This window comes from Girardinichthys multiradiatus, chromosome 22 (assembly GCF_021462225.1).
Source record: "Girardinichthys multiradiatus isolate DD_20200921_A chromosome 22, DD_fGirMul_XY1, whole genome shotgun sequence".
In the NCBI taxonomy this organism is placed as follows: Eukaryota; Metazoa; Chordata; class Actinopteri; order Cyprinodontiformes; family Goodeidae; genus Girardinichthys; species Girardinichthys multiradiatus.
The window spans coordinates 9,769,183-9,791,588 of NC_061814.1; the positions used below are offsets into that span (position 1 = coordinate 9,769,183).

The 22,406-nt window shown below is 41.2% G+C and overlaps 1 protein-coding gene across 6 annotated transcripts; it reads right to left on the reverse strand.

Moving 5' to 3' along the window:
* Window positions 1-737: 737 nt before the first annotated feature.
* On the reverse strand, window positions 738-15,498 carry cbr1 (carbonyl reductase 1). Of its 6 annotated transcripts, XR_007036075.1 has the most exons (9): window positions 15,363-15,498; window positions 11,497-11,611; window positions 10,915-11,084; window positions 10,477-10,584; window positions 7,901-8,109; window positions 2,840-2,893; window positions 2,533-2,734; window positions 2,257-2,289; window positions 738-940 (listed from the first exon to the last, which is right to left on the reverse strand). XR_007036075.1 is itself a non-coding variant. In XM_047352126.1 (8 exons), exons 2-7 carry the CDS (start codon window positions 11,607-11,609, stop codon window positions 2,561-2,563), a joined length of 828 nt encoding a protein of 275 aa, XP_047208082.1. In that variant the 5' UTR covers window positions 11,610-11,611; window positions 15,363-15,498; the 3' UTR covers window positions 738-940; window positions 2,533-2,560. The 6 variants fall into 6 exon arrangements, 4 of the variants coding, with proteins under 4 accessions (XP_047208082.1, XP_047208084.1, XP_047208083.1 ...); XR_007036074.1 differs by having other exon boundaries at window positions 2,257-2,734; XM_047352126.1 differs by lacking the exon at window positions 2,257-2,289.
* Window positions 15,499-22,406: the final 6,908 nt, after the last annotated feature.

Genomic DNA, 22,406 nt, shown 5'->3' on the forward strand with positions numbered 1-22,406 from the left:
GAGAACATAGCAAAGAACCCATTTAAATGGATCTTTTGCCACTTCTTTATCAATATGTTGTTCCACATCTAGTTCCCATTTCTCAATAAAAATTAACAGAAAGTTTAGCAATACAACATTGTTTTTTTTATTTTTGCAATTTATGGCATTTGTGGATGGTTTTTTAAATAAAGAAACAAACAGTAACTGCAATTTCCAACAACACAATAAAATTGAGTCCACTACTTGCCTTTACCTTTACAAAAGAGCAGAGCCATTTGTGTTACTTTTAAAAACCATAACATTACCTTGTGAACAGAAACTCAAAATGCCAAAAATGTATTTTTAGTTTTATTGATTACATCCGAAGCAAATTTCACTGTATATGTTTGAAATAAAAGCACATGGTGTGAAAAACAATGTTTAGTGCAGTGCTTTAGCAGAAATCTCCTGTTCCTTCATTTGTGAACAGCTTTGTTTTTCCCTGAGGCTGTTTTTAAGTAATTTTACCTTTTGAACTTCACTCTATTAAATTTATTTAGCTTCATGCTTTCATACACAGCAGGACAGGACTCTGTATATTTCTCAGTGTGCTGGTGCATGCAGCGCGGTGAAAAATTAGAAGAGACACACTTTTTTTCTCTGATTTTTAATGCATTTTCTGTTATGAATTTGTGTAATGAAATTTCATTTGTTTTCAAATTGCTTTCACTAATGTGTATTAAATTATTCTACTAAACGTGACAGAAGAGACAGTCTTAAAGCAATCAAACAGATGTACAGTTTTATTTCCAACATAATTTATAACAATTTCTTTCTAACATTATTAAACACACTTCACTCTTTGAACGATGGACATCTCCAGCTGCCTTTTTTTACCTTTTCATATTCGGTGCTGTTTGTGTTTAGGCACGGGGCATGGACCCCTCTATCACAGTCATCACACTGGATCTGTTAATGTCTAAAACAGAAAACAGGAGGAGACAGGTGAGAAGCTATTACCTGACCATTCAGGTTTTATGACTCGGACAGTAGTTCATTGTCGAATCATGAGCCAGCTTCTAGCTAAAGACTTTGTAGGTGTTTAAACAGCCTCTTCCCGTTAGCGTAACAGAAGCTGTCACTCAGTATTACTATAATATTGGTAGAAAACCTACTTTGAGGACGTGTGATGAGATGCATTGGTGCTGCAATTTATATATATTTAACCTTTTTGGGGGCCACTAAATACAGTTGTACTTCAATCAATCAGCTGTTTTAAAGGTTAGAATGACGTAAATAGCCTGTTACTAACAAATTATGTACATTATATCACATTTCTGTCAAAAATTCAACTAATAACATAGGTTTCCATGTTTAAATTTAATACAATATTTTATAAAATATGCTATTTATTTTCTTTACTCAAGACTATTCCTAATTTAATAACTAATTTCTAGGAACATGTTTAGATAGTATATGAACTTTACATTTCTTGTCTGCATTGAATAAATCATGCATGTCTGTGTCTGAATACATTTATATATTAAAGCTGCACTACCTGATTATGTGAAACTGAAAACATGACATTACAAACAATGATGACCCTCTTATCACTGTCTCACACAGAGAGGCTGATTGAGCTCATAAATACACAGAAAGTATGAGAATAACAAGCAGCATTCCTGCTACAGGGCCGGGTCGATGGTGTTGAAAGCAGAGCCAAAGTCCACAAAAATAACCCCTGGTAGCTTCCTGGGGAGAACAGGTGCTGCAGAGTGCAGTGAAGGGCCATGTTTATTATATCATCCACAGACCTGTTGGCTCTGTGAGCAAAATGCAGGGGATCCAGAAATGGGTCTGTGATGGAGTTAGGATGGGTCAACACAAGGACTTCATTACCACAGAGGGCAGGGTGATGGGTCTGAAGTCATTTAGTCCTGTGGTCCTTGGTTTCTTGGAGACAGGGATGATGGTGGATGCTTTAAAGCAGGCCATCTGTGCAGGGTCATCTAGCACATGAGTGATAATATACCAGCAGGCTTTAATGGAACTTAATATTCAAATGATATTTTACTAAAGGGAAAGCAAAAATGTCTCACCACTGTCATGTCTCCTTATATCTTATGTAAAAATCGCCCAAAAAGAGCGATCGTTGACCAACATGTATTAAAATGAGTAGGACAACTCTCAGTCCGAGAAGGATGATTAGGATTTAATTTCCTTTCTGGAAGTTCGTTAAGAAAATAATCTTTATTGTAGAAAAACATTTTCTCTTTTCATGTCAGAACAACTAACCTCATAACAGTAAGGCAATCCAAAGATTTACCCCTGTAATAACAGGAAGATAGATGACTGAAGGCAAAAACAAACTTGGTTAGCATTTTAAACATTCATTCAGATAATAACGGATTTAAAGTAACAGGCACAAACAGAATCTTTTAGTATTGGTTTGATCATTAAAGCACCAAACCTTATTCAGAAATTCATCTTGAGAACATTTGTTCATTTACTGTAAGGATAAAATACATAATATCCAACGTTATGAATTACACTAATGAAATTAATGTTTACGTTGAAACATCAGCTCCCTGTATGTTTTTCACCACGGATAAACTTCCTTCTCAGAGACGAACTTCCCATGTGGTTCTGTGGCTCCGGCTGGAATCAAAGCCAAGTACATCGGAGTTACAGCGCCCTCGTCTGGTGTCTTAGGGGCTTTCGGACCAGCCATGTCTGTGCGCACCCACCCAGGACAGCAGGCATTAAGCAAAATCTAAAGAGTTCAAAAACACCAAAAGATCTATGTTAGCAGGTGGACCTACTGGACACAGAATGCAAATAAAAAAAAAAAAAGGTTTCAAAAGTCAAAGTGGGATACCCCGTCATTTGGTCTCTCCTTAGACAGACGACGAGCCAGAATCATAGACAGCGTCTAAAGACAAACAAAACAGAAATACCTTAGGTGGATAATTTTAATATTCTAATTTAGATCAGCAGATATAAAGTTATATTTCTGAACCTCTCGCTTAGTTTTCACATAATACAAAGCCATTAACTATTCTTTATGGGGTAAAAGAAAAGTATTTACCCCGACAGATTTCTTGCTTTTTTTGTTACACCTAAATGCTTCAGATAAAAAACAAACATTGCAATCAGACAAAGATAAACTGAGTAAATACAGTAACAGGTTTTATTTGATTTAATATGCAAACAGACCTGGCTCTATGTAGTTGCTCCACTAATTTAATCATGAATTAAATGTGACTAACCGTACTGTCAAAAACTAGATATAATTTGACTGGCAACGCATCGGTCTGATTATTGTTGGACCTGTTAGAAATCAAATTATTCAACAGAACCTTTCTGACATCAGAAAAGATCTCAAAAAGTGACAGATCAGTGTGTAAGAATTATGATTCTTGATTAATTAATATTTATTAAGAATTATAATTTAAAATTACAATTTGAAAAAAATGTATTTCTTAACCAAAAATCGTCACTTACGAATAGAAATCAGAGATGTCCTCTGGTGTTGTGATTATGAGCTCAAAGCTCTTTAATAATTACAATTAGCTATTCATCATTAATAATTGATAAATTATTAACCAATACCACCGTCAATGTTTATTCAACCACTTCACCGAAGGTGGAGGATCTTCGACCTTGTTCTGACAGATAAATCACTCTTGCACAAAATAAACACAAACGCTTCACTTAATTATATATTTGAAGATTTATTGAAGCCAAATAATTCTGATATACCATTTTTACCTTCACCTAACAAGCACCGTTCTACACAAAGGGAATAAAAATGTCTACCTAACAATGATAATAAAAGAAAAATATATATGCATTTAGTGTCTATGAAGATCAAACCAGTAGATTTATGGACCAAATGTATAATTTGGGTTCAATGGAAAGAGAAGCCCTCTTGGTGTTGATGTCTCGATTGCAGCGGTCAGCTAATGAAACGGTGGGGCCAAGCCCCTTTAGCCACAACCAGCTGATCGCCCCAAATCTCGAACAAAGATTCATAAAACTCTGAGGCAGGAACTCAGTGGAGAAACTCCAGTAATAAAAGTGGAGCAAAGGAGTGGTCAGGTGAGGCCCAGACCGCAGTTGCTTTGAATGAAAAACTTTTAAAGTCCAACTTCTAACTCCTGGCTGATTTGGGATCAGCCGGACAAAAACATGAACCACACATGATACAGCAGCTTGCACAGCAAATCAGAACACAGCTCAGCATAAAACACTTCAATCAGTATTGCCTGCAACAAGTTAATACCTTAGATTAACTACAGATGATCCTACATCACCTTAACTGTCTCATCCTGCCCAGACCTCTAAATGCACCTATCTGATTTAATTTGAAAAGAACAAAATTACTTTGAGTTGATTCCTTCTCTTCTCTGGTAGACGATGGGTCAAGTCTGAAGAAAAATGAGGGGAGGAGGTTGATCACGCGTTCGTGATCCCCTCAAGAAAAAAAACAGTAAACTTCTCATCCGTCCAGGAGGTGAAAATATGAAGAACCGTTTAGTCGACTGAATCAACAAGGAGGAAACTCATCTCCTTGGAAATAAACCTTTGTGGGTTTCTACCTGCACCGGATGTTGGCGGGGTCTTCAATCGGTTTATGAATCTTCTGACATTCTTGTATCAGACAGATTTCCAGCTTTCAAGCTCTTCCAGGAATGGCCTTGTGGAGCAAAAGTTCGCCAGCGACCTTTTGTCTCTCCAGACATGCGCCTCCATTGCGTCGTCCCGTGAGACATGTGGGAAATGGCCACAAAACGTTATTTCCTGCGGGATAGGGATGGGTACCTCTCACATTTGAACCGATACCCGCTACCTGGGAATCGGTACCGGTACTCAATGGAACCAGTTTTCTGTACTTTTGTGTGTGTGTGTTTATGTGGCAATAAATGTCAGTCAGTCAGCGGTGGTTTTCACCTTGGAACTTTTCTATGGAGGCCTTCATTTTCCAGTTATTGTTGAATGATGAACACTGACCTCTACTGTGGCAACTGAGGGGCTTTAGATGTTGTTTTGGGTTGTTCTGTCATCACCTTCAATGCAGTATTTGGGTAATTGTGTTTGGCTGAACACTCCAAGGAAGGTTTCCTTCAATTCCACTTTTTCTCCATTTGTGGATAATGGCTCTTACTGTGGTTCACTGGAGTACCAAAGCCTTAAAAATAAATCTGTAACCTTTTCCAAACTGATAGATCTCAATGATTTTGTTTCTCGTCATCAGTCAGTCATTTTCTACCACTTCTTCCATCGTGGGTTGTGGGGAAGCTGGTGCCTACTTAAATCTCCAGTAGTCTATGGTCCGGAGGTGGGGTACACCCTGGATAGGTCACCAGTCCATCGCAGGGCGTAATAAATGTCAATTCATTTAATAATAAAATCGCAACATTTTTCAATTTAACATATTCATTTGTCAATATATAAACTTTAACAAATATATCAAAACAACATCCAGCTGTTTGTATTCTAACAGCTCAGTTGTTTCAAACATTTCTTCAACACAGTGTTTTTTCTTAATAAACCATGTTTCTGGCTGCAGACGACGACGCACTAACAAATGCAGGCGTGCTAACGGTGCCGAATGCAGGAGTTGTAGCCGTAGATCTGTGGCTGTCGAAAATTGTGCAGACTTTAGCCTTGAGGAAAATTGTGTGCTTAACCAGGTGCTTCCTCAGATTAGAAGTATTCCCACCACTGGTCTTGCGCCTCACGTCACAAAGATTGCAGCGAGCGTGATCTGCGTCGCATTTTGAAAAGGGAGCCAAATTTTTGAGCGCCTTTTATCAGACATTCTTTGCTGTCTCTGGCAGCGGCTCCTGACGTCATTACGCTTCTGCGTGTGCAATGCTGTGTTTATGTCCGGCATGGAAAATCTTCCACTCTGCCACTCCCTCACTGTCACAATGATGCATTTAGGAACCGTAAACACGGTACCGTTTGATTTTACATGAATAGGTACTTGATAGTACCAACGGAATTTGGTCGTAACCTATAAAAGGTGCCAAGTTCGGTACCCATCCCTACCCAGGAGAGGCTGACCCACCTAAATTCTTTTATAATCTCACAAACGACTCACCTTGGAGATCCCAAAAGACCCAAGAACATCTAAACTTCCAGACTCTTCACAGATTTCACACTGACTTGTTTCAGCAGATTTCTGTTTCATCACCGAAAGACCGAGGATCACCACGGAAGACCAAACCAGCCATAATAAAGAATTTAAAAAAATAAATAACTTTTATTCAGTTAATTGCCCACTAAAAAGTGTAAGAAATGAGTTAATATTTCATTAAATGGAACAGAATAAAATAGATTTATTTAGAAGTGGATTAACAAATGACATACATTTGTATTTTTTTCTCTTATTCTTCTTTTGTATTGTAATGTCTCTGTATCTTGTCTTAGTTTTTATTTGGAAAGATGTGACGTTATTGTTGTATTATTTTCCCCAACTTTTTCCTTTCTTTAATATTTATTCCCTCACAAATATATTTCCCCCCTAAGATCTCCTTGAAAAATATATATTATTTTAAATAACTCTTGTCGAGCCTGTAGGCAGTGTGTTCCACGCTTCATTATGGACACCTGGTTTTCATAAGGAGATATTAGCAACGGCTAACTTGTGTCCCGGTGCTGCTAATGAACTTGGGCGTGTTGGAGGTTAGGCATCAAATAGCGCAAGCAGTAGAGAACACTGTTAGTTATTTACTGTATTGTGTCCACTGTCTTCAGGTTGCAGAAGTACTAAGTATTAAGACATTCCTGTGTAGAATGCCGCTTTCAAAATAAAAAGCATGCCTCAGTGAGAGACTTCTTTCCTCATCTTTTCAGACGAAACATTTAAGAACATCAACGTTAAAATGTTGTCTTTAACCATTTTGAATGATACTTCCTAAAAAGATTCAGATATCATTTGTTTTTAATCTTAACATAATATAATGGTTAGTCTGGATTGCACGAATAAACATTTAGGATTTATGATGAATAACTTGATTCTATTTGGAAAATATTTTATTCAGTAAAGTCCCATTACCTTTATGTTCAATATGTGAATTGTTTGGTTAATGATGTAATAATGCTGTAGTATAGTTACAAATAAAAAGTAAAAAAAAAAAAGCCTGCTTGCAGCTGATGTAGCGCCCCAGCCTTAGTTGGGTCGATGATCGGTTAACATTACCCGACTGTGTCCACATTCGGAAATTTCAAACATGTTTATTTGACTGGTACTGAGATTGGGTTATGTCGGTTCCTGTGACCACAAAGTCCGCAGACCAACCTGGAGTTTTCCCAACTGGGAACTGGGGGTAAAATTGGGTAACAGTTGTGTAGTGTGTCTCTAGCCTAAAGCTCTGCAGGCCTCACTTGCCTCAGTTTAGGCCAAGGTTCAAGTTTTAACAATTAGAAACTGGACAAAAGTGGCTTCCATGGGAGAGTTCCAAGACCAAAACCTACAAACTAAAAAAAAACACAAAAAAAAAAACACAAAGGTCCAAAAACATCTTGATCATCTCCAGGACTTTGGGTAAAATATTCTGTGTACTGATGAGACAAGAAAGGAACCATTTAGCCATCGTGGTGACCTTTTGCTAAAAGACACCTGGGCAACAGGACAATGATTAGCAAATCCACCTCTGAACTGGTCAGGAGGCAAAAAGAAGGCTCTGGAGTGAGTGGGTCTGTACGTAAATCAGATTCAGATGATGTAGCATGACCTTAAAAAGGCATCTTATCCTCCATTAATAAAGAATTATCATAGCACTGATTTTACAATATGCAAGGACTCCAGTCAATTTGTTGGAAATTTAAATATATTTCACAACCTGCATGTTTTAAATATGACAAAAGTGCAAAAAGACGAAATCTGTAAGAGGGGATGAATACTATTTCACAGCTCTGTGGATCATACCGTCAGTCCAGTCTTCGACACTCCATATGCTGTGTCAGGCCAGCCGTCTTGGTTGTGTTCGCCACTTTTGGCCTTTTCGACAAATCGCTGCATCAGTCCCACCAGCTCGTCCTCTGTGATGTCCTCACTACGGAAACGCTGCTGGAGCTCAGGGCTGCACTGGTTCAACGTACGGGAGCTGACAAAGCTGGAAACATTCACTACGCGACCTAAAAACCACAGAGAGGATGTCAAAAAGTCATACCTCCTTTAGGATAGAAACAACTGTCAGTAGTGAAAACCTGAAACGGAAAAAAAACTTAGTAGTAGTTTTGAAAAATGAATCTCAAGGTCTCATGAAGATCCTTAAAGGACCTTCCTTTCCTGCACACTGGCTACTTTTTGGATGATTTGGTGATAACAACACAGCGACTGTTAGCTTAGCCTCTTAACTCCGACACCAGCTAAGGCTGGAACAGTTCCTTCAATGATTCTGTTAAAAAAAATCCTTGAAGAAAAATCTCTTGCCTAAATTCTCTTTTTATTTGATATAACTCCATCCTGTTTCCACACGCAGCCACTTCTTTTACAGGGGGACGGTTAGTGCGGTTGCACAACACTCAGAAGGAAAAGAAAAAACAGAGCAATGTGGAGCTTGTGAAAGAGCTCTGTTTTGGCTGCTTTCTGCTCGGCCTGGAGAGTTTTGATAGATTTCCGTCTCTATTGGCTTTTTCAGGATCTGTCACAGTGCACCGCGGTCACACTTCAGCCGATACAGTGTGGTGGAGCTGAAAATACCTATACCTGATTAACATAATCCATTCTTTACTGGAGCCACGGTCAGATGATGACCTGGAATCATCATGAACAAGGCTGAGTCTGGATGTGAGTAAGAGAAGCTGAAAATGATGAGCTGTAATGAGGCGCTTCACCGATGGGACAGTTTGGCTCCAAGCGTCTTTATCAGCCTCGGAGAGGAAAATACTGGAAGTTAGATGAAGTACCGATGAAGAGATTTTCTTTGAAAGAAATCATGACTTGGTGGACCCCAACTTTCCAGCTAAGAATATCTAGGAGGTTTTTGCTTGAATTTCTTTTACTATTATGATAATAAAGAAAACTGTTTAAAAACATGTGGGAATATGATCAAGCACTAAGTTGGACAAAAAGAGTTTTAGATTTTTCTTTCTTTATGTACTACATTCCAATCATTTATTAATTACTTATTTATACAGGTGAGGCCCACTGAGCAACTCGTTATACCATATAAAATACAACTAATATTCAACATTATAGAACCCAATGCTTCAAAATAATGCATCAAGGCAGGCAGATTCATTCATTAGAAGTAAGATAACTCTTCATGCATCTGTATATTCAAATCTGAAACAGATTACCCAGAGAACTTTTTACAATGCATCTATCCCACTAATTGATGAAATATTCCATCATTTATATCCACCCCTAATACCAGCATCTGATATCTGGCCCATATTAAGTGTGTGTGTACTTGTACTACAGGAACCGACACCAGCGTGACGGGAGCTAAATTTCCTTCGCAATAGATAGCCTCACTGTGCAGCCCAGTAAGCAGCAATAACATAAAATGGATGCAAGATGAGTTAAAAGAAAAAGAGGAATGACTGACACCACTTAAATGCACCGCAATGTTCTACCCAAGCACTTTCTACACTAGCATCTTGATCAAACATCTGAAAACCAACCCAACGGCAGGTTCAAAGAAACCTGATAAAACCATGAGTGATGCTGAACTGAACCTGCCGTATGTTGCAAACATCCTTCAGGTGAACGAGGGCCTGAAAGTAAGAAGATAATTTAAACATTCCACATCAGCCTCCTTCCACCTTGCAGATTTCCATGAGCAGCTCAAGCAGTACATTAAAAACTGCAACAGGATGTGCAGACCTGCTAGTGTAGTATATTCTACATGCTACAGTCTCTAAATGTTTGTCAAATGATTTGCAAGAAGTGTAAAGGCAATAAAAAGCTCTCATATGGGTACTCAGCATCAGTGGGTACTCAAATGGGGCCTCTTGTGGTCAGTTTGAAAAACAGTTGTATTGGTGCTTCACAAAAAAGAAATTATTATTGCTGCTAAATGTTTCTATTTCTTTTCCTGAATCCCATGAGTCATAGTTTAATAAACATGAAATAGTATTTTAACACACGGTGGCGGGAGCAGAAAAAATGTGTCAGAATGAATGCAAGGAAAGAATAAACATAATGTAAAATATCTATGTTCACATGGGGTTAAATTAACCTTGCATAAATACGTGTGAAGATATCAGCTGGACAAGGTCCAGAAAACCCCATGACTGTGGTGATAATTTACTACCGTCTCATAAAGTGAAAATGTATTTTGGAGTAAAAAAAAAAAACTAGTGATACTTTTTATGTCATTTTAATTATTTTTTTGTGATACAATGTTTTGTTTAGATTTAAGGGTTAATTCAATTGAAATCTTCAAAATCAAATATGTGCAGTGCCGTAAAAACATTTTGTATTTTTTTTTCACAGAATCGTTGACGGGATGATTTCATATTTTCAATAAAACAGAATAGGATTTGACTTTGTACCTCCAGCTTTGATGAGCGGCATGAAGTGAGTCAGCATGTCTCTGGTGGCGAAGAAGTTTGTCTTCAAAGTGACCTCGGCCTGCGTTCCAAAAGTGGCCGTGTCAGCCACTAAAGAGAGCGCATCAACATGATGTCAGAGTCAGATATTAACCAACGGCCAAATTAAAGACTTTCTTAAAGAATTTCTGAACCTGATTCTGTCAATTCACAAAGCAAAATCAGACCATTCATTTGAGCCCAGAGGGGAAATGAAATTATTTTTATTGCAGTTTGCACCACACATCATTTACCTTTAGAGTACCTACCAGCATGTTTTACTCAATCTCAATAACATATTAAATATAGTAAGAAGAGGCAAATAAAACAGGTTACTCTGTTATGATATAGCACGAGTAAATGTAAATCATCACTATTTGACCTCAGTTGTTCCAAAGTTACCTTTGAATGCTATCCCAGCATTATTGATGAGGATGTCCACTCCTCCATACTTCTTCTTGAAAAAAGCAGCAGCTGTGGTGATGCTGTTCAGGTCGTTGATGTCCAGCTGGTGAAACAAGGGCTTCAGTCCCTCAGAGGCCAGAGACTCCATGGCAGCCTGACCTCGACCGCTGCAGAAAGTTTCATTTATTTTCCTGTCAGTTAGTTGGTTCTGGACGTTGAACATTTTGATTAGGAATATTTTTTTTGCAGCCATCTCAGCTTACTCCTGGTGATAAGGGTTTTATGTGAAAACTGTTCAAAGTGTTTCAGTTCAGTAAAAATCTTCTGTTTGTTTGTTCTTTAGAGCTTACCTTCTGGGTCAAACAAGAGGGTAACAAAAGCAGCAAACCATAAATTCTGATAAAGACTCAATCAGTCTTTTACTGAGGTTCCTTATTAATTTATAACTCTTGATAAAAGAAAAAAGAAAAACCATACAAGGAGGCGAAATGAGAATAACACTTTTAACTTCTGCATATAAACTAATTTTAACAGGGACAATTCAATGTTGCTTCAGCTGTTGCCAAGGGAGCTACCTACACGTCTCTGGAAGTGAGGTAAACGTCTCCATGGAACTGCTTGCAGAGCCCTCTGACGATGGCAAACCCGATGCCTTTGTTACTTCCAGTGACGACAACAACCTTGGTTGACATGACTGAAGGGAGAAAGACCAGAACATAAAGTCCAACAGTGAACAAGCAACACCTTAAACAAACACATTTTTTTTACTCTAAAATTAGTCTTGCTGACAATTTAAAGTATACTGTATTTGTCTGATTATACAGCAGCAAAAAGACTGAAGTATTTTACTGCTTGTAAACAGATCAATTCTGAGGTTTGGCGAAATAAGGTTAAATTACCCCAACAATTATTGGTACCACCACACATACACACCTCATCTTAGTAAGCACTCATGCATCCTCTTCCTAAGTGATAACTTTTGGCACACGCTACACAAACTTAACTTGTTCCCTTAAGAATCTAGCAAAGTTGGGGACATCTCTGATTATAGAATGCATGACTGCCATCTTTTGCTTTATCTGAGGTTTTTCCTGTGTTTCAAATGTGGCTCATTACGTGGGGAATACAGTTTCCAGTTGCACTTGGTGTCACACAGCAGAGTAAAGTGACTATGATTTTTCAAAGGACTCTTCATCGGGTTTGTGTCATATTTCAGACACTCTACGACGATTATAGAAGTACCACGCGGTGAGCCAGAGATTGGAATTAGAAAAATGATCATTTGATCAGCTCTGAATGGAATGACCTCCAGTAATAAAGTAAAAAACCTTGGTGTTATTTTTGACCAGGACATGTCATTTAAATCCCATATTAAACTGGTTTCTAGGATTTCCTTCTTTCACCTCCGGAACATTGCCAAAATTAGAAATATCCTGTCCAGGAGTGACGCTGAAAAACTAGTCCATGCATTTGTTACTTCAAGACTGGACTATTGTAATTCTTTACTATCAGGATGTCTACAAAATGCAGTTAAAAGCCTTCAGCTGATTCAAAATGCTGCAGCAAGAGTTCTGATGAAAATTTAAAAAAAGAGATCCTATTTCCCCTACTTTAGCTTCCCCTTCATTGGCTCCATTAAATCCAGAATAGAATTTAAAATTCTCCTCCTCACATATAAAGCCCTTAATGATCTAGCTCCATCATACATCAGAGATCTGATGGTTCCATATGTTCCTAACAGAGCACTTTGTTCTCAGACTGCAGGTTTACTGGTGGTTCCTAGAGACTCTAGAAGTAGAATGGGAGGCAGATCTTTTAGTTATCAGGCTCCTCTCCTGTGGAACCAGCTCCCAGTTTTAGTCCATGAGGCAGACACCCTGTCTACTTTTAAGGCTAGGCTTAAAACTTTCCTTTTGATAAAGCTTATAGTTAGAGTGGCTTAGGTTATCCTGAGCTATCTGTGTAGTTATGCTGCTATAGGCTTAGGCTGCTGGAGGACATAACGACCACTTTCACCCTCTTCGCTACTTTCTCACACTACTCTCCAATTTTGCATTATTTGCAGTTATTTCAGCTTTTAATCCTGTTCTCTCTATTCTCTTCCTAGAAGCTACACCTGGCCTGACTCTGTGTCTACCTGTGACACCTTTCTGGAGAGGGGCATTGTCCAAGCTTCCGCTGGCAACAACTTAATGCTCACCTTCTACAGATGATCCACATGGCCCTGTCTTTTAGTGTTTAACCCTTTCTCTCTCCTAGATATAGCAATTGACAGAGCTTAACTGTAACAAACTCTATGTGCTCTCTTTCAGACTCTAACCTTGAAAACTGGCTCTGAGTTTATCTGTTCTTTCTTTCTAGGTGAAACGACTAAAGGAGCTACATCCATTAACATTTACTTTTTCTTCACATAGAAAGGACTCCTGGATCAGTGCTTCTGTGTTCTCTTTGTGTCTCTGCTCTGTTCTCTCAAACCCCCAGTCGGTCATAGCAGATGGCCGCTCACACTGAGCCTGGTTCTGCTGGAGGTTTCTTCTTGTTAAAAGGGAGTTTTTCCTCTCCACTGTCGCTACATGCTTGCTCAGTATGAGGGATTGCTGCAAAGTCAACGCCAGTGACTGTCCACTGTCTCTACATGCTCATCCAGGAGGAGTGAATGCTGCAAGTCACTGACTGGATGCAATCTGCTGGGTTTCCTTAGATAGAAAAACTTTTTATCCAATTTGAATAAATAACTAAATCCGACTGCACTGTTCAATGGTTAGGATTAATTGGAATTTATGTACCTGACTGTTGTAAAGTGCCTTGAGACGACATGTGTTGTGATTTGGCGCTATATAAATAAACTGAATTGAATACAGCAGGTGAGACACTGAAAAAAAAAGACATCAAAACCAAGAGCTTCCACCATTTTCCCTGTATAAATAAACAGTGCAGCTTTTGATGCACTTCTCTGAGTGATAAAAATCAGATAAAGGTAATGAACAGACTTGGGGACAATCTTGTAATTGTTTTGTTTTCTGTTGGATTTAAAACTGCTACCTCTAGCAAGACATCCGCATGACATTAAAGAAAAAACATGAACCATAATCAGTCAAAAGGGGAACTGAAAGGTCAGACCTTAAGGAAAACAAGAAATTGGCACAGGCAAGGTAAAGTCTCATCAATGCATCTTAATAGATTTTGTGTGATGAAAAGCATCCTGGATATCATGATATCCAGGAACAGGCCAGTTCATCCCCTCATCATTTCATGTCTTCACAGTTTTGTTCGTTTAATACCAGACGTCTTCAGGGGTGAAATTAAGCGGTCTACCATGGAGTGTCTCATACCAAACGTCAGTCAATCCATATCCAGCAGGAAAGTCATACCAGCTTTGACAACTGACAATTTACAATAATTTACTGTATGAAAATGTGGCAATGTGATTACAATAACAAATATTTAGTAGCAGGAGAGTGATTAGATTATTCTAATGTGATCAGGGGTCATAAGTAGTCAAATGTTTGAATCATGGGGCTCAGAATTTTTACAACCAAATACCTCCACATTTCATGTAAATACTTAAATAAAACAATGGTTTAGGTACACAGTTACAAAGTGGTTTGTTTACATGTATGACATTGAAGTAGAAAGGAACAGAATGGTGATTCGAAGGTACAAAATGGTCAAGGGGCAAATTTACCCAGAGCCGTTATATCCAATATATAAAGTCATAATGCTTTTATGTTCTCGAGCACAACACACGGTTAGTGTTTTTCGTGTATTGTTACAGACATTATGGCGACTTTGAAGGTCATATTATTGACCCACAAGTCAATAATTATTAGCAACATTAAATCCCTACCTGGAGAGACTGATGATTTTTCATAGACACTCTTTTAATACCCAATGGTGCCCCCTTGTCTTTTAAAATACTATATTTAAAACCATTTCTGTTTTTCTTTGCCTTTCATACATTATCATGAATCTGCTGAAATTACCTTCAAGATCCGATTTAATGTCAATAAAATTACCTTATTTACTCTAGAAACTATTTGTTTTCTTATTATTGAAACCAACAAGCAAAGAACAGATCCGTCTGTGTTTGTAGTTTAAATTGAAATACGAGCATCTACTTTATGAACTACAACATTATGCCTATTTATCTAAGCCTTTGGCTACAGACTCGTAGACGTAAAACCGGTTTAGCATGAATTCTACAACATGTCTGCCCTATCTCCACTAATACCAAAAATCATACTAAATTTAACATTATGACCAACTCGGAGAATATAACGCACTGTTTAAACAATAATGTTAGGTAAAACAAAAATAAATCCAAGAAGATTATGACTTGTGCTTTTGAATGTCAACGTGAAACATTTTTATTTTATCCATACAACGAATAGACATAAAAAAAAAACAATCTCAATAAACAATGCGGTTTGGTGAAGGCGACTTACTATAATCTTGCGTCGAAGCGGAATAGCAGACCACACCGAGCAGTTGATCAACCAGACAAGACGAGACGAGGCTTCTTCCTCTTCTTCTTCCTGTTATTTATTGACGGTTAGCAAACAACGTAATGGTTCGTTACCGCCATCAACTGGTAAGGAGTGTGGGCCGAATGTCGCTAAAAAAAAAAAAGAATAATCAGATCCTATCAAACAAATTACTGTTAAAAAAAAAAAGAATATGGCCTGACAGCTTTCACCTGAGTCTTTCTGAAACAAGTCAATAAGGTCTAGTTTTATTTTCCTATTATTAAGATGTTGAATTAGTTGATTTCTCTTATAATGATAATACAATGCAAAAACATGTTCTATTGTCTCATCTTCCCCACAGACAGTCACATTTCCCTGTCTGCTGTTTCCCTGTTATAATAAAAGGTTCTGTTTAGTCCAGTATACACAAGCACCCGTACAGATTCTTAGAGCCTAATACTGGATATGGTTTAATTAATGGAGGTTTATGTCTGCTAAATTGTAAACTATACACATGAGCCAGATCTGACCTAATAAACCCTGTATAAATGGCTTTTAAGGAATTTCTGTCAACTTCCCAGTCACTTCCAGCAGAACACCTCATAATTCAATTCAATTCAAAAATACTTTATTAATCCCAAAGGGAAATTAAATGATGTTGTAGCTCATATTATGCAGGCTTCTTCAAAGAGCCATTGTAGATGCTGATGGCTGTGAGCAGGAAGGATCTCCTGTAGCGCTCCGTCTTACAGCAGATCTGAAGAAGCCTCTGACTGAAGACACTCTGTTGTTGTAGGACAGTCTCATGAAGAGGATGCTCAGGGTTCTCCATAATGTTCTTCATTTTATGAAGAATCCTTCTTTCCAGAATGATCTCCAGAGGTTCCAGAGGAGTCCCCAGAACAGAGCCAGCCTTCTTTATCAGCTTATTAAGCTTTTTTAAGTCCCTGGCTCAGATGCTGCTTCCCCAGCAGATGATGGCAGAAGAGATCACACTCTCCACAACAGACTTATAGAAGATATGCAGCATCTTGCTGCAAACACCAAAGGACCTAAGCTTCCTCAAGAAGTACAGTCTGCTTTGTCCCTTCTTGTAGATGGCTTCACAGTTGCATCTCCACTCTAGTCTGTTATCCAGGTGAACACTGAGGTATTTATACTCCTCCACCACCTCCACTTCTTCTCCCATGATGGAAATAGTTTTTGACTTATTCCTGTTTCTCTTAAAATAATGTGTAACATTTCTTAAACTGATCTATTATTGAGATGAGAGAGTGGTCTGGATGCAGACATAAAGTGGAGCTCCACAGAAAAAGGAAGCGATGAACGGGAAATACCAAATTTTTGGAGTAGGAACACTTTAAAAAGCTTTAAAATAGCTTTAAAAATATATAGTTTTTAACTTGTGTGGTGGAATATTTTTTAACTCAAGCGTAACTCCAGAATAGTTTCAAATGCAACTTTATGCGTTACATTAACGCTCAGCTTGGACTCCTGCTTTACTTGCACTGCCATACTTGCACACTGATCACCTGTACTGTTGTACCGCTCTGGCATCCTATACTGCTCTACATTTACTCTCACTCACTTAAAACTGTGCACATATATGTATATTATATTGTAGATATGTTTATACTGTTTAATTTTTATTGTATTGCACTGACTACGCCAAAACAAATTCCTTGTATGTCCAAAAACGTACTTGGCAATAAAGCTTTTCTGATTCTGAAATGTCCTGCTTGATGGGTTTTACGGACTGAATGACGCAAGACTGCACAATATTCTGGTGGGAAGAAGTCAGTGGATTGAGGAGGTAGCATGGTGGTGCTGTCTGCTTCTTCTATAGTAAGCAGGGCACGAGGGCTGGTGGTGCTGCATCTATCCTGATGCAGCACCACCAGCCACCTACAACCAGGCATGCTTACCCAGTAAGCATGCCTGGATTTGGGCTTTCATTCCACTACTTTTAGCTTCAAGTGAAAACAGAGGCAAGGCAAGTTTATTTTATAGCACCATTCATACACAAGACAAACCAAAGTGCAAAGAACAGAGAGGTCCCATTGTTTTTTAAAGGAATTTCTGCTGAATCCAAGATTTTCACGTCAAGTTTGGGTAAACAAGATACAAATAAATGCATGAGCATAATGATACATTCAAACTTACCATCACTATCAGTGCTTTGTAAAAGTATTCATACCTCATGAACTTTCTTACATTTTGTCACAGTTTAACCACAAACTTCACTGTTTTTCATTGGGATTATATGTTTCAGACAAAAAGTTAAGCAGCTCAGTGAAGTGGCCAGAAAAGATTGGAAGTTCTTACGTAGAAGGCAACTGGACTTCCCCTCTTGTTTCTTGGAGATGTTTCACCTCTCATTCAATAGGCTTCTTCAGTTCTGTTGTTTGGATGAGGGGTATGTCCTGGATGACTGAGAATCTACACCAATGTCAAATATAGCATTGCTTAATTGTTGGTTTTTTTCAAATAAAAATCTAAAACATTGTAGGCTGAGGCAATATTTGGTAGAAACACTTTTTGCTACAAGATCTTTTGGGGAATCTCTCTACCACCTTTGCAAATCTAAAAACAGAACATTTTGCCCACTTTTGTTACAAAATAGTTCCAGCTCTGTCAAACGGGATGTAAAGCATCTGTGTGCATATTGTTTGAGTCTTTTATTTCTCTATTGGATTAGAATCTAAAATTAGATTGAAAATCTGATGGGCCCATAAAGGAGGTCAACTAAATATAACTCTACTCAAAATGAGAACCTACAGACTATTAACTAAGGAAGCAAAGTTTACACACCAAAACTCAAAACTTACTTAACGCAAAGACGCAGAAGGTTAACCTACATAGTGATTTGGTCAGACTATTTACATACAATAGGGGAACCAGAACTAAACATCAATAGTACTTAAGAAGCAAATTATGTAATTTAAACTACCTTCTGAGTAGCAGTTGGTCCTGCTGAGCTGACATGCTTTCAAAGTCCTCAGCTCTTGGTCATGCCTCTTGCCAGGACAGGAAGCAGCCAACTCCCCAAACCAGGTAACTCAAAAAAGAATAAAACAACACAGTGCTATTAGGTGTGTGTTCTGAAGTAAAGAAATTAATGAATAACTTGACTAAAATACATGTTTAATTGCATAACAAAATCAACTAATGAGATGAGTGTGTGGAATGATTTTTACTAAACTGTAAGAGTAGCTCTGGCTGTACATTTAGGGATTTTGTCCTGCTGGCAGGTGAATCTCCACTCCAACCTCAAGTCTTTCCAGCCTCTTATAGGAACAGACTCAGGATAAAGAAAAGCAAGGCTGCATATAAACGTGAAAACAACTTTATAGTTGCGTTTTATAGAGCAGAAAGCCTAGTAAGCATCTGCATTTTATGAGCTGCTACGTCATTATTAAAAACCCTTCTTTTGTTTGTTCGTTCGTCGTCTTCCGCTTATCCAGGACCGGGTCGCGGGGGCAGCAGACTCAGCAGAGACGCCCAGATGTCCCTCTCTCCAGACACCTCCTCCAGTTCCTCCAGGGGGAGCCCAAGGCGTTCCCAGGCCAGCCGAGAGACATAGTCCCTCCAGCGTGTCCTGGGCCGTCCCTTGGGCCTCCTCCCGGTGGGACGTGCCTGGAACACCTCCCGAGGAAGGCGTCCAGGAGGCATCCGGTATAGATGCCCGAGCCACCTCAACTGGCTCTTCTTGATGTGGAGGAGCAGCGGCTCTACTCCGAGCCCCTCCCGGATGGCCGAGCTCCTCACCCTATCTCTAAGGGAGTGCCCGGCCACCCTACGGAGGAAGCTCATTTCAGCCGCTTGTATCCGTGATCTCGTTCTTTCGGTCATGACCCAAAGTTCATGGCCATAGGTGAGGGTAGGAACGTAGACCGGCCAGTAAATTGAGAGCTTTGCTTTTTGGCTTAGCTCTCTCTTCACCACAATGGACCGGCACAGCACCTCCATTACTGTGGCAGCCGCACCGATCCGTCTGTTGATCTCCCGCTCAATTCTTCCCTCACTCGTGAACAAGACCCCGAGATACTTAAACTCCTCCACTTGAGGCAGGAACTCCCCTCCAACCTGAAGAGGACAAGCCACCCTTTTCCGGTCGAGTACCAAGGCCTCTGACTTGGAGGAGCTGATCCTCATCTCAGCCGCTTCACACTCGGCTGCGAACCGCCACAGCGCATGCTGTAGGTCTTGGCTAGAGGGGGCAAGCAGGACCACGTCATCCGCAAAAAGAAGAGACAAAATCCACTGGTCCCCAAACCAGACCCCCTCCGGCCCTTGGCTGCGTCTAGAAATCCTGTCCATAAAAGTTATGAACAGGACCGGTGACAAAGGGCAGCCCTGCCGGAGTCCAACATGCACTGGGAACAGGTCCGACTTAGTGCCGGCAATGCGGACCAAACTCCTGCTCCGCTCGTACAGGGACTGGATGGCCCCTAATAAAGGGCCCCCGATTCCATACTCCTGGAGCACCCCCCAAGGGCATCACGAGGGACACAGTCGAATGTCTTCTCCAGGTCCACAAAACACATGTGAACCGGTTCGGCAAACTCCCATGAACCCTCGGGCACCCTGTAGAGGGTATAGAGCTGGTCCAGTGTTCCACGGCCGGGACGAAAACCATACTGCTCCTCCTGAAGCCGAGGTTCGACTATCGGTCGGACTCTCCTCTCCAATACCCTGACGTAGGCCTTACCAGGGAGGCTGAGGAGTGTGATCCCCCTGTAGTTGGAACACACCCTCCGGTCCCCCTTCTTATAAAGGGGGACCACCACCCCAGTCTGCCAGTCCAGAGGCACTGTCCCCGACCGCCACGCAATGTTGAAGAGGCGTGTCAACCATGACAGCCCTACAACATCCAGAGACTTGAGGTACTCAGGGCGGATCTCATCCACCCCCGAAGCCTTGCCACCGCGGAGCTTTTTAACCACCTCGGTGACTTCAGCCTGGGTGATGAAAAAGTCCAACCCCGAGTCCCCAGCCTCTGTTTCCACCACGGAATGCGTGATGACAGGATTGAGGAGATCCTCGAAGTACTCCTTCCACCGCCCGATAATGTCCTCAGTCGAGGTCAGCAGTCTCCTGCCCCCACTATAAACAGTGTTGGCAAAGCACTGCTTCCCCCTCCCGAGGCGCTGGACGGTTTGCCAGAATCGCTTCGAGGCCAACCGGTAGTCCTTCTCCATGGCCTCACCGAACTCTTCCCAGGCCCGAGTTTTTGCCTCTGCCACAGCCCGGGCCGCAGCATGCTTGGCCTCACGGTACCCGTCAGCCGCCTCAGGAGTCCCACAAGCCAACCACAGCCGATAGGACTCCTTCTTCAGCTTAACAGCATCCCTTACTGCCGGTGTCCACCACCGGGTTCTGGGATTGCCGCCACGACAGGCACCGCAGACCTTACGGCCGCAGCTATGGGCAGCAGCATCGACAATAGATGCGGAGAACATGGTCCACTCGGATTCTATGTCTCCAACATCCCCCGGGATCTGGTCGAAGCTCTCCCGGAGGTGGGAGTTGAATACATCCCTGGCCGAGGGCTCCGCCAGGCATTCCCAGCAGACCCTCACTATGCGCTTGGGCCTGCCAAGTCTGTCTGGCTTTCTCCTCCTCCAGCGGATCCAACTCACCACCAGGTGATGGTCAGTGGACAGCTCAGCCCCTCTCTTCACCCGAGTGTCCAAAACATGCGGCCGAAGGTCTAATGATACGACAACAAAGTCGATCATCGACCTCCTGCCTAGGGTGTCCTGGTGCTAAGTGCACTGATGGACACCCTTATGTTTGAACATGGTGTTCATTATGGACAATCCGTGACTAGCACAGAAGTCCAATAACAAAACACCGCTCGGATTCAGATCGGGGAGGCCATTCCTCCCGATCACACCTCTCCAGGTGTCACTGTCGTTCCCCACGTGGGCGTTGAAGTCCCCCAGCAGAATAATGGAGTCCCCGGGAGGGGCACTATCCAGCACCCCCAGCAGGGACGCCAAGAAGGCCTGGTACTCTGCACTACCACTCGGCCCGTAGGCTGAAATGATAGTCAGAGACCTCTCCCCAACCCGAAGGCGCAGGGATACGACCCTCTCATTCACTGGGGTAAACCCAACATGAGATGGCTGAGCTGGGGGGCAACAAGCAAACCCACGCCAGCCCGCCGCCTCTCCCCGTGGGCCACTCCAGAGTAGAAGAGAGTCCAACCCCTCTCAAGGAGATGGGTTCCAGAGCCCACGCTGTGCGTGGAGGCGAGCCCGACTATTTCTAGTCGATATCTCTCAACCTCCCGCACAAGCTCAGGCTCCTTCCCCCCCAGCGAGGTGACATTCCACGTCCCTAGAGCCAGCCTAAGCATCCGGGGATCGGGCCGCTGAGGTCTCCACCTTCGTCCGCCACCCAATCCTCTTTGCACCGGTCCCTCACGGTTCCCCCTGCAGGTGGTGGGCCCACTGGGGGATGGCTCTCGTTCGGGCTTGGCCCGGCCGGGTCCCGTGAGGAGCAACCCGGCCACCAGGCGCTCTCCGACGAGTCCCGACCCCAGGCCTGGCTCCAGGGTGGGACCCCGGCTCCGCCGTACCGGGCGACGTCACGTGCCTCGATATTTTGTTCTTCATGAGGGGTTCTTGAACCATTCTTTGTCTGACCCATCACCTAGAGCCTCTTTGCCATGGGAGACCCTACCAGGGGCATTTAGGCCCCAGACAACATAGCCTCTAGGATCATTTGAGCACTCAAACCCCTCCACCACGTTAAGGTGACGGTTCTTTTGTTGTAGCATTAAAAAAATACTCAGCTTGCATGTGGATAAGAGATGCTTTCGCAGTAGGGAATCTACATTTTACAAAAGTGTAGAGAGGGCCAAAAAGTTTTGAAAATGCTCCTTTTTATCTAATGTTGACACCCTCACCTGGTGTTTATTTATCTGCTCTTTTTATAATCTCACACAGTAATGTTTCTTATGTTTTTAAAGATATGATACAAATTGGTAGATGAAGAGGAAGAACCGATGAAGAA

Coding starts and splice junctions, on each gene's coding strand:
- cbr1 (XM_047352126.1), bottom strand. CDS start 11,609: ATGTCAACCAAGGTTGTTGTCGTCACTGGAAGTAACAAAGGCATCGGG. Junction 11,085..11,496: donor TACCTCACTTCCAGAGACGT/GTAGGTAGCTCC, acceptor AACTTTCTGCAG/CGGTCGAGGTCAGGCTGCCA. Junction 8,110..10,476: donor GCCGCTCATCAAAGCTGGAG/GTACAAAGTCAA, acceptor TGTGGTTTTTAG/GTCGCGTAGTGAATGTTTCC.